General features: G+C 38.3%; 1 protein-coding gene across 4 annotated transcripts in view; it reads right to left on the bottom strand.

Annotated features, from left to right (window-relative positions):
- Positions 1-15,791, bottom strand: part of RASSF6 (Ras association (RalGDS/AF-6) domain family member 6) — a 48,374-nt gene extending 32,583 nt beyond the window's left edge. For 2 of the 4 annotated variants that reach the window (XM_011968969.1, XM_011968971.1), the window contains exons 1-2: positions 15,449-15,731; positions 6,882-6,980 (exon numbers count right to left, since the gene is read on the bottom strand). In XM_011968969.1, the coding sequence (XP_011824359.1) occupies positions 6,882-6,946 (65 nt within the window). In that variant the 5' untranslated portion in view covers positions 6,947-6,980; positions 15,449-15,731. Of the gene's footprint in view, positions 1-6,881; positions 6,981-11,056; positions 11,103-15,448 lie in introns of all 4 variants that reach the window. The other 2 variants (XM_011968970.1, XM_011968968.1) reach the window with 2 other exon arrangements.
- Positions 15,792-16,599: the final 808 nt, after the last annotated feature.

Genomic DNA, 16,599 nt, shown 5'->3' with positions numbered 1-16,599 from the left:
ATTTTATATTTATAAAATTTATAAAACTTTGGAATTGTATATTTTTATAAAATAACTATGAAATATTAAAGTTAAACATATTAAACATTACATTAAGTATGTAAAGGTAACAAATTGATTATTTGCTGGGAATTAAGGTTGTGATTTTTATTTCCTATGTTGTAATTCTATACACCTTATAAATTCTTTTCTTTCTTTCTTTTCTTTTGAGACAGAGTTTTGCTCTTATTGCCCAGGCTGGAGTGCAATGGTGTGATCTCATCTCACTGCAACCACCACCTCCTGGGTTCAAGTGATTCTCTTGCCTCAGCCTCCTGAGTAGCTGGGATTACAGGCGGCTGCCACCAGGCCAGGCTAATTTTCATATTTTTAGTAGAGATGGGATTTCACCATGTTGGACAGGCTGGTCTCAAACTCCTGACCTCAGGTAATCCACCTGCCTCGGCCTCCCAAAGTGCTGGGATTACAGGTGTGAGCCACCATGCCCAGCCTATAAATTCTATATAAGAAATGTATGACACTTTCATGGTATTTTTTTTAGGTTCATAGAAACATACACTCTTGTATGTTTCTGGAAAGATGGAATCAGGAAATATGAGGACACAGAAGAGAACTGAATAAAGCCTTCTCATCAAGCCATTTGCCAAGACAAATAATCATTCCATATTACTGATGTCTGCAAACAGAAGCAGAATTTTCTAAACCCATTTTATCCTTTATTCCTGTCCATTTGAATCCTGGAATTAAAATTACAAATTTTGGCTCCTTTTTCATAAACAGCCATGGTACCAGGTCTTTTTGCTTTTGGCTTCATCTCCTGGTTCAAATGATGAAGGACGAATGCTTTTCATTCTTTGCATAGAGACCCTCCTCAGCTAGAGAAGTAGGTTATTCACATTTCCTTTGCAAATGAAGGGATTGAGTTACAGAGTTTGGAAACTGAGAAATTTGTGGAGAAGTAGACTATCTTGATTGAAGTAAAAAGGCAAACCCTAAATTATTAGGAAGCTCTGAATTCTGTCTCGCTCTTCCGACTTCAAATACCTGAGGAGTTTTCCCTTTTTTCTGCAGCCTCACCAACATATATTATTTTTTAGCTTTTTTATAAAAGCCATTCTGACTGGTGTGAGATAATATCTCACTGTGGTTTTGACTTGCATTTCTCTGATTCGTGACAATGAGCATTTTTTCATGTTTGTTAGTTGCTTGTATGTCTTCTTTTGAGAAGTGTCTGTCCATGTCTTTTGGCCACTTATACACTGTTGGTGGGAATGTAAATTAGTCCAGTCACTGTGGAAAGCAGTTTGGAGATTTCTTGAAAATCTAAAAGTGGAACTACCTTTCAACTCAACAATCCCTTTATTGGATATAGACCCAAAGGGAAATAAAACATTCTACCAAAAAGACATATGCACCCCTATGTTTATCACAACACTATTCACAGTAGCAAAGACATGGAATCAGCCCAAATGCCCATCTGTGCTGGACTGGGTAAAGACAATGTGGTACCTACACATCATGGAATATTCTGCAGCCATAAAAAACTGCAAAATCATGTCCTTTGCAGCAATATGGATGCAGCTGGAGGCCATTATCCTAAGTTAACTAATAGATAGTTAGAAAATCAAATATTGCATGTTCTCACTTATAAGTGAGAGTTTAACCCTGGGTACATATGGACACAAAGATGGGAACAATGGGCCCTGGGGACCACTAGATGCAAGAGAGAGGGAAGGGAACAAGGGCTGAAGAACTATCTATTGGGTACTATGCTCACTACTGGGATGATGGGTTCATCCATATCCCAAACCTCAGCATCATGCAAGATAGAGATGAAGGAATGGAGCAGTTAGGCTGATACTTAGCTCATATTTGAGTTTTGCTTCCCATTTGCCCATGGTTTAGCCTTCCATTTCCTGTTTTTCTGAGACAAGTCTTACAGTTTTTTTTTTTTTTAAGCCAGTTGAAAAGTAAACACAGGTGTGCCACACAACACCAATATTATGGGAGCAGATGCAAGCTTGCTGTAAAATTACACCCTTTGTGCATGAACAGATAGGGACTTCTGTGCTTATTGAGAATGAGTACCTTGACTTCACACTGTGATGCCCCTTGCTCCCTTGGGAGGGAGAAACTATCCTGTTTAATGAAGTCTTTCATTTATTGTAGTGATATGCCTTTCGGCCCCCTGGACGTTTGGGATTGTTACTAGAGGGTCTGAAACACAACAGGGAGCCAGTGATTCTCAGGGCCATCAACATAAGCAGGAGCCTGAAAATGGGAGCCTTCCTGACACACAGGCTCTTACACTCACTGGCTCTGACACTGTTCTTCGGTAATGCTGCCATGACTTTCACCACTGGTTATCTTTACATTCCACAAATAATAATAATAATAATAATAATAATAATAATAATAATAATAAGCAAACTCCTTGTTGCTATTCAGGGGATCCTCCAAACATTCTCCACACTAAATCTAGAGTATGTAGAACGTATCTAATCATATTATCTGCTTTGTTAACATCTTTAAATGTCTTAAATGTCTTTCCATTTCTTTTGGGATAGAACCCCCACATCCTTATGGCAGGTTAAGTCCTGTTTGGTCTCTCTCCTCCTTCGTCTTCAGCCTCCGTTCAAGAGACATTTTCCCCGTATCCTGCACCCCAGCACCCTGGGCACCTTTCACTGGTGGGAACTCTTTGCTCCATGGCCGTAAGAATTTCTGGCAGATTTCCTGCATCAGAAACACTCTCCACCCACTCCCCTGAACTTTGATAGCTCCCTCCTCACTCAGATCTCTGTACAAAAAACATTGTTTCTAGGGAAGCCTTCTTGGATCTCTTGTTTAAACTAGGGCTGTATTCTTTCATAGAACTGGGTTCCTTCCCTCAGAATACATGTCAGTTTGTTTCAGGTTTTTAGACCTATGTGGACCTCAGAGTGTGATCCCTAGACCAGCAGCATCTGTACCACCTGGGAACTTAGACATGCAAATATTCACCACACCCTAGAACTCCTGAATCAGAAACTCTGGGGATGGAGCCTAGCAATCTTTCTTTTAAAGAACACTCCAGGTGGTTCTGATAAAGGCTCAGGTTTGAGCTACAGCTTCAGATTGCAAGCTCCATGAGTAGGACAGCTACTTCTTCTTCTCTTTTCTCCCTTCCCCTCCCCTCCCCTCCCCTCCCCTCCTCTCTCCTTCCCTCCTCTCCTCTCCCCTCCTCTCCTCCTCCTCCTTGCCCATGGTATGCTCTCTTAGGGAATACGGTATAGAAAATTCACACATCCAGAAATTCAAATAAATTCCATACGTGTAATGTATTTCTAGAGTCTGAATTTTGACTTCATTCGACTTTCTATGAGAACATTGGGCAGAACATCTTGGGCAGACAAATGATCTCATTATTTTTAAACCTCCTTAATTGATAAAATAGGTAATGACAAAGTAGATCAATTTTACTAGGAATAACCGATTATTGAGTCATATTGATATGCTCAGTGACTGTGGACAATATATGCTTATTGAAAAATATCAGATATAAAAAAAATCTTAATGAATGTCCTTCTTTCACGTATCTTGTGATGATGTTATTGACCTTTTTGTGACAAAATAACAGATGAGATACCCAGTTTCTCATAATTGCTTTTCATTTCACTGGATCATCAAACATGAATAATGTGAATTTTTAAAAACAATCCCCATGTGGACAAAAATTCTAATTTTTTAAGTAGATGCTTCTAAACATGCAGTTAAAATCCTCTATCTCTGGCTTATTTTAAAATTCTAGCTTTCTATACAAATATGTCAGAACAGGCTCTCTTATACTTTAATTAAAGACAGGTATTCAGCCTTCTTCAGGAGATGATGCTCTCTCCTTAGAAACTTACCTTCAGGACTTACAGGGGCACACAGTGTTTGCTCCTATTCCTTTGATCAGGAGAAGACCCTGTACATGAAACCTGGGCAAACATTGCCTTCTGGCTCTACTGGCCAGGTAGGAGGCAGCCTCTGGAACACTGGCTCTTTGTGTTTAATTTGTGCTTAGAAGTGCAGGTGGCTGGTTCCTTTGTTTCAACAAAGGTTGCTGGCCAACATGCTTGGAAAAAGAAACTGTTTGGAATAATGCACTTTCTGCTAAAATTTATTACATCATGCTAATTAAACTTATTTACTAAGGACAGGAATGTACACGTACGTACCTTTTGAGCTGCTGTTAGAAGAGGCATAGGCTGCAAAATTTATGTTAGGTTCCTAAGTAGCAGAAAAAGTCTAATAGATTCTGAGAGTGAAATGTGATCTGCATTCTAAAACTGGATTTAATCTTCCCCATTAATTTGTTGGTTTGTTTGTTTTTTAAATACATGGTTAGCATTTATTCGTCTCTAAAAGTGCCCGGATTTCAGCCTATGACCTAAAGTGAAAATACTTTGAAAGTAACCATAAAAAGCTTTATTTTATTTTATTTTTTCCACCCAGCTCACTATGTGAAGCAGTGTGCAGTGATGACTCCGGGCAATAAAACAGCAACTAGAAGCTTAGTCATTTCAGCACAAAGCTAACTAACCTATGCTAATACCCTTTGAACAGGGAAGTTTCTAAACTCAGAATTCTCATCCAGTAGTGGGATAAAAACGTTATGTTGCCTACTGTGCTATCATTAATATCAGGACCTCTTATTTTACTGATCATATGTAATCCTCATGAAATTTGCTGAAACCAAAATTCTGATTATGAGGATTCTGTTTTACTATTAATTTCCATTCTTTTCATGTAGTTCTGTGCAGGAAAATAAAAATACGTCAATAAATTGTTAATTTTTGTCTCGTTCACCACAACCATGCCTAGTATAGAGAGGAAGCTAAAAAACTACTTGCCAAGTGAATAAATGAGTAGGTGTGTTTGCCAGATTTGTGGTATGCTGGATGTCACAGTTGGTCAGTGGCATTGTTATAATTTCTGGTGACAGCCTGGCAGAGATTTCCCCCAGCTCCAGGAATTTTGTTTATGTTAGAAGGTCAAAAGTTCTCAGAACTTTAATCCTTTCCTACTGTGAGCATTTGTTCTCAGACTTCAGTATGCATCAGAATCACATGATTCGTTCTGGGGTGAAGCCCAGGGTCTATACCATGAACAGGCGTCTGATTCAGAAGCAGGTGGTCCATGGACCTCATTTTAAAGAAATGCTTCTTATTCCATCTCAAATGTAATGTGTCCAGGACTGAATTCTGGATCCTCAATTGCAAACCTGCTCCTCCTGTAGCTCCTGCTTCTCCTCATGATTTCACAAAATGTTAACTCCATTTTTCTAGATCGAAATTTTTAGAATGATCCTTGGTTTTTCTCTTTCTCTCATACTCCATGTCTAACCCTTCTGGAAATAATCCTACTGTGTTGGTCTTCAAAATATATCCAGAATCTGATCATTGTTTTCTACCTCTACTGCTGCCACCTTGGATCAAGCCACCTTCATCTCTACCCTGGACTGTCAGCTCCTTGGTAACTTCTCTGTTTCCACTCTTGTCCCCTCTCTACTGTGTTCTTAACACAGCAGCCAGACTGATATTGTCACTCATGTGCTCAATATCCTTCCACAGCTTCTCATCTTATTTAGTGGGAAATACCAAGCCTCATGATGGCCTATCAAACCCTACATGTTCTGGGCCCATTTGGCCTCATCTTCTCCTGCTGTCTTTCTACTTCCATTTCCCCACACTGTCCTCCCCGACCCTTACAAATAGGCATCTGTCTTTGGGCTGTGGAGTTGCCGTTCCCCTTGCCTGGAATACCTGCGAAACCTGCATGGCTTGCTTTTTCCCTTTCTGCAGGCTTTTCCTCCAATGCTTCCTCCTCACTGAGGAAGGAACATGCAATCAGAACCCTTTCCGCTCTCTATCTCCAGCACTCTTTACTCCATTTCCTCAGCATTTATCTTACGTATTGACTGTATCCTGACTTTATGATGTAACCCCATGAAAGTAAGGGTTTTGTTTGGTTCATTACTGAATGCTCAGGGTCTGAAAAAATACCTGTTCACATTGAGCAGTCAATAAGTGTTTGAGGAATAAGTCAGTGGATTCTTCATCCTTTGCATCATGTCTTTTTCCCACTGCTTATAGTTCATCCTTATCTTCCAGCTGTGGCTTTATTTCCGTATTTGATCATATTTGTTTCCTTCACTTTTCTACTGCCCAACCCTGCATCATTCACTTCCCCTTCTCTCTATCATTTATTTGGCTTTATTCCTTTTCCCATCCCCCATAAGATTTGGGTCATGTTTCAGTACCACTTGGTTTTTCATGATTTCATTTCCCCTCAGCCCCCAGCCTCTGCTATAGCTTGGCCAGTTTCAGTTTTCATCTTTACTCTTATAGCTTTTAAGCCCCTACCCTATTGTTCCCAAAGCAATGTGAGATACGGTTTGCTGGGTATAAGAAAAGTTGTGGATGTCGGCCATATATTGCATAATCTAATGTCAAGAGGGAACCAGTAAAAATAAAGTGTCATGAAGAGCAAGGGAGGGAGAGGTTAGGACAGGGCATAATGTTTTTGGCCCTGGGGTTAATTCTTTAGAACTATCATTTAGGAGAAGCCTTAGATCTTTCACCTAATGCTGCTCTTCAGTATTATCCCAACTATTAAAACAGAAATGTCACTTTTAATAAAATAAAACCACTGTTAAACCAAATATTAGTGATAGTTCCGTGAGAGAATAAATTTGGCAGTCTTTAGGGACATACTTTTTCAACTTCTTATCTAGTATCTCTACTGAGGATTCATGTTATTAATCTTGTTGATCATACATCATGCTTAGAAAACTTTGGTATATTTCACAAATGACTGGTGAGTAGGATAATGTATAATATAAGGTGTGTGGTTACCTGGTTATGAATGTCCTCTCATTAATGAAGATCCAAGAGGGGTACTGGTGAGCCATCATAGTCATCTTTTCCTCTTTTTTGAGATGGTCTGAGGATATCCTAAACATGAGAATAATATTAATGATTTGTTCCTATAATGCATTCATAAATTAGTATCTGATTTAAGTTGAGTATTTTGTTGTGTCTCTAGAGTATAAGAATGTTTTAGAAAGTTTTTGAGTAGTATGTCATATGTGAGCAAAAATACAGAAAAATATATTATGTAAATGAAAAACTACAGAAACAGTAACTCAAGACAAGGATGTATTGAACAATTTGGTAAGTCTGTTTTAGATATATTTTTAGCAAAATAAATATGACTCTATTGATTTATGTAATTTTGTATAAGGGATCATATTCCTTCTTTTGCACTAACTCACCCAAACTGGCTGAACCTTGCCCCAGTCAGCAGGACACAACTGCAATTCTAGGCAGCTAAAATCAAGCTCTGACTTGAAGAGCTGATTAGATATGATGTAATATTTTTCAAGTCTCCTTCCGGCTCTGGAAACTGTGGTCAGATGTGAATAATCTCCTCCTTTATATGTTCATATGAATGGCATTAGGGTGTGACCAGAGATGTAAAGTATAATATTTTCTGATCATTCTATTTTGCAAAAATTGAATATTCAGTTGTCATGGCTCCAAGTCTATAAGATTTTAGGAGGTATAACCAGAATAAAAAGATGGACAAAAGAGAGTTCAGTTTTCTTTCTTTTTTTTTTTAAAGGTGTGTGTTGAAGGGGGGGGTGGTGGATTTCCTCCTTTTTCTTTCACATCAGGTTATTTGGGTTGGGTAAGATGAATAAAAATTAGGAAGTTTTATGCTCTAACTCTTCAGAATACCAGGAAAAAAAAAAAAAGAAAACAGGAAAGCTATTCTTCTCTTCTCATAAAATCTCTGATGCCTCTTTTTCCTTATAGCATGTTGTTGAACTCACTAGGTACTTTGTTACAGTTTTCAGGGTGAATGCTTGGCTGGGGTCTCATTTTAGGCTTTTATCATTCTGATCATCCCATCACCTATTTGGTCACAAACCATCCTGATATCTTTCTTAATAAATACAGCCCAAGTCCCTTAACCTGACTTTCAGGCTTTCCTCAATTCCACCCAAACCTACCTTTCCAAGCTCCAAATTGAAACATTTCTTCAACACCAGGCCTTGTAATCTAATGAAATTTCATGTCATTGAGTCTCTTCTCACCAATTCCCCTGGCAGCAGAGGGCCCTCCTCACTGCAGCTCCAGATATCTGTCCCCTTTTAGTCCCCAGTGGGACATCTTTAAGTCTCCCCATGGCCTTTGAATCCACACTGTTGTCATCACTCTGCTTTCTACCTGTATTATCATTATTGATTTATACCTTACTTTCTTTTCTATTGCTATCTTCTTGCTCAAAGAATGGTGCTTCTCTAGTTGGAAATGGCATACTCTGATAGCACATCATTGGCAGGTCTCATGCAGGACACCTGGAGGACTCATGCCAGAGAGACAAAAGCTTAGTCTCCAGGCAAATTAATTCTATACGTCAGAAGCCACATGGGCATTTTATGCTGCCTTGGGGACACAGACACAACATGCTCCATGAGCCCAATGAATCCCAGTTACTCATTCACAGGATTTGGTCTGGGCAATTTGGTTATACAGGTTACACAGGTTACTCCAGCTTCTAAAACTTCAGTTTTGCCCCTGGATTTTCTAATTCTAATAACCCACCAAAAGGGTTTTTAATGTCCCCTAGTGAGATCCCCCAGTGATGACCCTGGGGCCCAAACACTTCCTTCTTCCTCCTGGATCCAGATTATTCATCATATATTCCTTTAATTTAGTCCTACCTCCACTTCTCTTCCCATGTTACAAGAGCCTATACCTTGCCAAAGAGTTCACTTCTCTCCTCATTGCTTCACTTCTTAGCAGCATTTGACAAGATTGACTTTCCTACCTTTTACAACATTTTCCTCTTGATGCTTTTGAGACAAACCACAAATAACAATCACCTTGCTCTATTTTCCTGCTATCTCACAGGCCTCAACACTAGTCTCCTTTGCTGACTCCTCCTTTACATGATCGCTAAATACTGGCTTGTTTGAGTGTCCATTCTCAGCCATCCTTTCTTGTCTACCCATACATTCTTCCAGGTAATCTAATCCGTCTCCAGTCCATAATCTCTGCTGAGTTCCAGGCGCGTGTCACCACCTACCTAATCTCTACTTAGATGGGTACCAGGCATCTCAATATCTACATGACTGAAACAGAACCACTGACTTTCTCCCATGCTCTAGAATTTCCTCCCCCACAATTCTTTCCCATCTAGGCATCAAAACTAATATTTAGCCTCATTTTTTTCCTCTTTCACCATAAGCCGAATTCAATCCAAAAGTAAGTCCTATTCACTGTACCACTAACATAATCCAGATTCGAAAGCTTTGATTTCCACTACTACTACCCTAAGCCAAGTCACCATCATCTTTTCCCTGGGTTATTGCGTCAGTCTACTAAAGGGCCTCCTTTTGCTGTGGTCTGAATGTTTGCGTCCCCACAAAACTTACATGTTGAAACTTAATCACCAATGCAATAGTATTAACAGGTGAGGATTTTAGGAGGTGATTAGGTCATGATAGTGGGGATCATGAACGTGATTAGTGCCCTTATAAAAGAGACCTCAGAAGCTGCCTGAACCCTTCCACCATGTCAGAGCATAGAAAGAAGGCCATCTAAGAACCAGACAGCTCGCTTCCCTCACCAGACACTGGGGATATTTGGAACTGAAGAACCACTGATAGCAGCTTCTTATAATCACAAAGTGAAAATTGGTAGTGATGGACTGAAAAATCATTGCAGTGGCTTTCCAACTGGCTCACTCTTTATTTGCATTCATAAGAAATATGAAAGATATCATTAAAGAGGGCAAATAATTGCAATGTAGTTATAGTGACAAACTTGTGATCTATGCTGAAGTAACTCATAGCCACCTTCAGAAGACTTCAGAAGATGTGATGAAAGGATTTCCAAGGCTCTTACATTATTCTCAGACTTTAGGAAGGAAGACAGTTGAATATAATTTAATGTAAGAAAATAAAAACAGGATAAAATTTTCATTTATAGGCAGCATATAATATTTGAGTAGGAAATAATATTGTTCTTGTCTGATCTAAAAATTGGGTAAATAAAATATTCAAATGATTTAAATATCTGAAAGGTAAGAACACGATTTGGTAAAAGTCTTATTGTTAGTATTAACAGTGAAGTGAAATACAAAAGTTAGCTGGGTGTGGTGGAACACACTTGTAATACCAGCTACTTGGGAGGCTGAGGCCCGGGAACTGCTTAAACCTGGGAGACGGAGGTTGCAGTGAGCCAAGATTGCATCACTGCACTCCAGCCTGGGCAATAGAGTGAGACTCTGTCTCAAAAAAAAAAAAAAAAAAAAAAAAGAAAAGAAATAGTAAAGAACAAAACAAACAAACAAAAACAATGAAGCAAGGCATAGATCTATGAATTCAAATAGTTTTTCATGCTCATCTTCCCATTCCCATTCACCATGATGCATAGCAAATTAAAACCTGCTACGGCCCTTGTGAAAATCTTCTAAATTATAAAGACTTGGTAGATATAAGCATCTGAGCAAGTTTTCTCAAAGACTTAAGAGGAGAATAACAGAGAAGTCATGAATAGCAAAGAGGAAGAGAATTTATGAAGAAAGAAAAAATTACAGGTCTAAAAGCCTGGAGGACTTACTTGGGATGTTCAGCTATTTTGGTAAAACATAATAAACTAAAACTTGAGGAGGAAGATGGTTGCTACAAATCTATGTAGGCCCTGGAGCCAGCGATTATTGACTTAGATTGTGTGTACAATAAGATCATTATTTAATGAGTTTGGTTATTTACTTTTTCATTGTGTCCAGAAAAAATGAAGCTGGAGAGACAGGGAATTAGATAGGTCAGCAATTAAGTCCTGGAGAAATGAACAGCACTAGAAGTCATAGGAGGGGTGGAACTGATCTGAGCAGGCCAAAGCGATCTGGAGCCTGAGGAGGCAGTGTTGGGCAGCATCAGCTTTCCAGCAACGCTGGAACGTGGTTCATCTCCCCTGGCTCTGCATTCCTGCCTAGAGGTGGGCTTGCCTGGACTTACCAGTTGCCTTGTGACCAGAATGAGGCCAGAGGACAGGAAGTGAACTCTAGCACAAGTTAAATCAAATGGGTCAGTCATTTAAAGTAACTTCCTGTTAGCCAAGCATGAGTTAATTAAATGGTTACATGTCTAAAAGCCGAAAATTTGGTTCACTCATTTGTACATTCAACAAGTATTTCGTGAGCTCCTTCTCTGCACCTGCTACCATGCTAGGCACAGAAAGTATAGCCTGTATCTATATCTATAGCCTGTTATTTTTGAGGCCACAAGGTGAACAAAGTGTCACAATGTTCATGATTTTACAAAGAACTTATATACATATATGTATGTATATATCTACATATATATATCTACATATATACGTATATACACACACATCTATATGTAGATATACACAGGTGCTAACTTCCCTGTATTTCCCAGCCAAAGACAATTTCTCTTGCTTCTGAAATTTCACAGGAAATTTTCTGTAGATTTCTAATTACTTATTGCTTTCTCTCTCTAACCATATTTTATTTTACTTAATTTGACTACTAGCTCCTTTAGAACAGAATTATTGCTATTTCATTTTTGTGTCTTCTTACTAAAGTGAGTGAATATATGCAGTCATATAGATAAAATATACACAAAATATTGAATACATCCAACATACAGAGAGGTACGTTATAATATTAACGGTAAAATTAAGAGCTAAGATATTATGTGTGATAATTATTTTTTTAAATTTTGTATGTACTTTCTAAATCATATACAAGGAATATATGTTACATCTCTTTCACCTGCGTCACCAGTAAAAGCTACTTAAAAAAAGAACAGAAAGTATCACACTAGAATAGCAAGTGTGTATTTCAATTATGAGATAAGACTATATTAAGGGCTGTACACATGGAGAGTCTTTTTAATAAAATATTGTTTCAGCTTGAAGAAGCAGTCATGAAGCTGTTTTCCCAAAGTTATGACCTAGAAATTTGGAGTAGAGAAGAGCAGAGTTATATGCAATTACATCACTTCAAGAAAATGAGACAAAACAACTATAATTCCATCCAGTATCTAGATCTCTATAGAAAGGAAAAGACTTAACAGAGTGGTGATTTCTGGGAAGCATTTGACTCCATATTTTTTCTTAAAATGTGCTTTATTTGCAGAGACAGTAAAAGTCAAGAGTTGGCATATACAAACTATCACTTAATTAAGTTATATTGTTGCAGTCAGCAATTGTTGGTTTTGAGATAGAAATAATGTATTATAATCATTGAATCTAAGAGAGGACTAAGCAGAATATGAATCAAACACACTTCTATGGGAGCATGCCACTGCCCTCAGTTCAAGTGGAATCTAATTGGAAATGCCAAACCCTTACTATTCTATTGCATATTTACATGGTACCAATGCCATGAATTTTATTCCGCTCAAGGTGCCCTCAGGGAGATAAAGAAAGCAGAAACAGTCAGAGAAGCCAATTTGTATTAATGCACTTAAGGCATCTTGCCACCACTGGGTCTGGGAGGAGCTGCTCAGTCTGCCAACAGCATCTTCTGGAGTTACTGGTGTGGTGGTGCTCAAGGATTTTCTGCTTCACCTGAGCTTCCCAGTAGAAATTCTTAGGTTGACTCCACAAAGATCACGACTCATTTTTCCTGTTTGTCTATTGACTGCAAAAGAATCTATACTCTCTCCTCTTAAGCTCCTTTCCTAGGCTCTGGGTGATGATGAAGTTTTCCTTTAAGATAATACCCTTATTACTTAAATAGGAGACACTTCATGTTCAACTCCTAAAAGCAGTGGTATTAGTTAAGTTTGGTTGTTGAGATTATGTTATGAAAGTGATGAAAACACTATAACTGATAATTCTAAAGACATAAATTAATTTTTGCAACAGAACAACTCTCTAACTTTAGTGTAAAGGGAAAATATTCAGAATTCCTTTCCCAGAGGTTGTATTTTCAAATGGCCTATACTTGAATATTTTAAAAATCTAAGCTTTTATATGAAGTCCATGTATCTCTAGTAACCGTGAATTCTCCACCCATGTCGCAAACAATGAATCTATATGAGCAAATGGACTGTTGGCATTGGGTTTCTATTTCAGTTAAAAGTATAAGATGCTTATTTTTTAGGAAATTAAAACAAGAATCAGGTGTAGAATTTTTAATTACATGCTTAAAAGACTATTACATACATATTACACTATTTTGAATATAACTGAAAAGGTTAGTTTTTTCTTAATCATTGCTGGGTCTCTCTCTGTCACTCTTTTCTCTCTTTCTCTCTCTGATTGAACAAAACATTTAATAGTTTATAATAAAATGTCATACACGTGAGAAACAGTAGAATAAATGTAAACTCAACACAATATTCTAATGTATAGATGTAAAGTCTATACTATCTATCTATCTATCTATCTATCTATCTATCTATCTATCTGAACAGATTTTAACTAGGAAGACTTACATCCAGTTATGGTTAAATAGATTAATCTCAAATGAATTTCAAATATAGTTAAATAAATTTATCTCAATTGGGGCTACTATTCTTTATTTAGACATGTGCCTATTAATAAATATAAAGGCAAATAACATGGTTTAAGGATGTATAATAATTTGTAAATTCAGTATAAAAGTGTATTTCCTCTTTGGAAAGTGTTTAGTGAATATTTGAGCCCTAACTTATTCTAATTCAATTTGATTCCTTTATAAGTTTTTAGCTAAACCATACTAAACACAATCAGACCCCAGAGGGCAATAACATGTAAACTTCAGTTATGTTGGCTTTAGAATTCTATCCACAATTCTCCAGTCAATATCTAACTATAAATACACCGAAGAATTTCAACTCTGCAATTTGAAAAAAGAATCCATTAAAACACTGATGATATTAAGTTAGGGTATACTGCAAACTCTTTGATTGTTTTATTTAATAAAATAACAAGATAAAAATGACATCAATGGAAATTACTAGTCATAGATACTAAGTTGTTCCCCTCAAGAAAATTAGCAACATTAATAACTAACAACATTGACAAAAGTGCTGTTTAAGTAAAACTTCATGAAATAAAGCTACTTTCCTGTAATTTAAGCTTAAGAGGTAGAGACTGACAAATGCAAGTATTATTCCTTCATGTTTCTTGTTCATCAACACAAATTAAAAACATCACTTCAATACAAAATATTCAATATGTGCTGAAATATAAAGACATGGATTATATGATCTAAATTGATGAAGGTTATTCAAAAGCAGTCTCCTTTATAAAACCCAAATGGCATGAATTCCACAATATGAGATTGTGTGTAACTCTCTTACTCTAAAATTCTGTTTTCTTTTTAGGAATAACAGATTAATATAAATGTGAGTTTTTCAAAAGGAAAGTGATTGAGTAGCAAATATATCTGAATTTGTCACCACATACTCTATCTGAAAAATGGAAAGAAGCCAGGTCATTTCGTTCCTACCCAGAGATACGATCCTAGCACACCATCTTAGCACACCTGTCACCTGCTTGCCTGGCTTGGACCCACTCTCTGGGAACCAGTTCAATTCCAGCATCCTAATACACACTGACTGGTCTCTCTAGTTCAGCTTGCCCTCCCTAACACTGGCCCCTTTGGCAGAGCAGCTTATTGTTAATGCTAACAGGAGGTACCACTTACAGAACACTTGCTAAGTGTTCAGTTCCCATCAAAGAAAGCCCTATGGGGCAGATCCTTTGATCATGCTTGTTTTATAGACAGACTTTTGGGGCTTAGGTTAAGAAACTTTCGAAGGGGCAAACTAATAAGTGGCAAAGCCAAGCTTTGAACCTACCACTCTCCTGCTTCAGAATTCATATCCTTAACTCATGGACCCCCATTTAATTATTTATTCTTTCATTGTTTGACGAAAGCTTATATTAAAAATTCATTTTTTTTGGGGGGGGGGCAAGCTTTCTGTCACTTTGCAGAAACAAATAAAAGTTTAGCTGAACCCTCAGTTAAGATCTTTCCAGTGTAATGATTCAATACAATATTCTAACCATAAGGATACTCAGAGGAAGGAGGATGCCATCCAGAAGTCTAGCATCTTTGTAAGGCACGATTTTTGCTAGGCACAATTACAGGTAAATGGCTCATTGAACTAAAGGGAGGAGGGGTCCTGTGGTCACATTTACCTCCAAGCCCTTCTCTGCACCCTTTCTCTCCCTTCCTTTCCCTCTCTCCCTCCCACCCTGCAAGCTTACCTTGGTTACAAAAGCACATTCTGAGAAAATCAAAAGGAAAAGTGATGTGCGCGATTCAGGCTGCTAGGACACACACACACTCAATTTTGCAGCCTATGGATTCTGCTTTCTAATAACTTGTCCTCAACCTGACCCCAGGGAGTGGATTAGAAAGTTCTTTCCCCTACTCCCATTTTCACCTGTTATTCACACTGTGAGCAGGAGGAGCCTTTTCACCCTCGTTGTTGGGCTGAACTTGCTCCGCGGTTTGTTCTTGGCTGGGTCAGGAACTCTGGTAGAGGGAAACCAGTGCCCTGTCTCTGCCGGGCTGGGACTTCGCGAGTCACTCACCTGTAGGGGAGGTCCGAGGCCCGCGTGGGCTCAGGGGCGGCGCGTGTCTCCTCCCAGAGCATAGCTCGGCCGGGAGCGTGCAGTGCCCCCCACGCAATCAGCGATCCTAGAGCCCGAGGAGCTGTTAATTATTTCTTCTTTTCGCCACAGCAGGGAAGTGTAAGAAACCTGAGCCACTCCCTGTGCCTCAGTGCATGTTGGGAGTGTTTACTTTCTTTCTTAGGAACAGCTGATAGGTACACTCCTTTGCTCTCTGCCACACTTCTTGAGAAATGAATGGACATTCTAGTTAACGCTTTAACCACGGGATTTGACTGATGCTAATCTCTATTCTCCAGTCCACTCAGAATGTAGGTAATTGGTCTGTGAGAAACGACACCAACCAAGACTGAGCGCCATTATTCATGTCTTTCTTTTTAAGATTTTTCTTTTCCAATTTGAGATTTGCTAATTTTCTCTCCTTGTTCTAACACATTTTCCTGCTAGCACTTTTTTTCACCGAGAGCAGCGTTTCACGCTTCAGGGTGCAAAAGGACCACGTATGTATTCTGCTAAACCCAGGTACCATCAACTGTGAGACTCTGGTTTAGTAGGCCATGGATACGCTTTTTTATAAGCTCCACAGAAGGAACTGGTAGACATCAAAGTTTGAAAATGAACATAATGAGACAAAACAGAGGAAATAAATGATAATTTAGTCATTATCTATTGAATTGGATTTGGGGGCTTTGTTTTTTGCCAGTACCTCCAATTTCAAAAGGACACCAAGAAGTCGTAGAAACTGTTAAATAACAGATGCTGTGGAAATATGAAGTACATTTATACACACACACACACACACACACACACGTTTTTAAGGATCATTGTTATTTTACTGGTTTCCTATGTAAAGCAACTATTCATAATAGTTTAAACATAATAGGTTATTTTACAAGTGTAAACCTGAGAGCCCACAAAAGAAATTCAATCTGATTCCTACAAACAGTTCAGCAGGCAGAGT

This window comes from Mandrillus leucophaeus, unplaced genomic scaffold (genome assembly GCF_000951045.1).
Source record: "Mandrillus leucophaeus isolate KB7577 unplaced genomic scaffold, Mleu.le_1.0 Scaffold868, whole genome shotgun sequence".
In the NCBI taxonomy this organism is placed as follows: Eukaryota; Metazoa; Chordata; class Mammalia; order Primates; family Cercopithecidae; genus Mandrillus; species Mandrillus leucophaeus.
The sequence above is the reverse complement of the archived record's forward strand: the minus strand, read 5'-3'. Positions and strand labels throughout refer to the sequence as shown.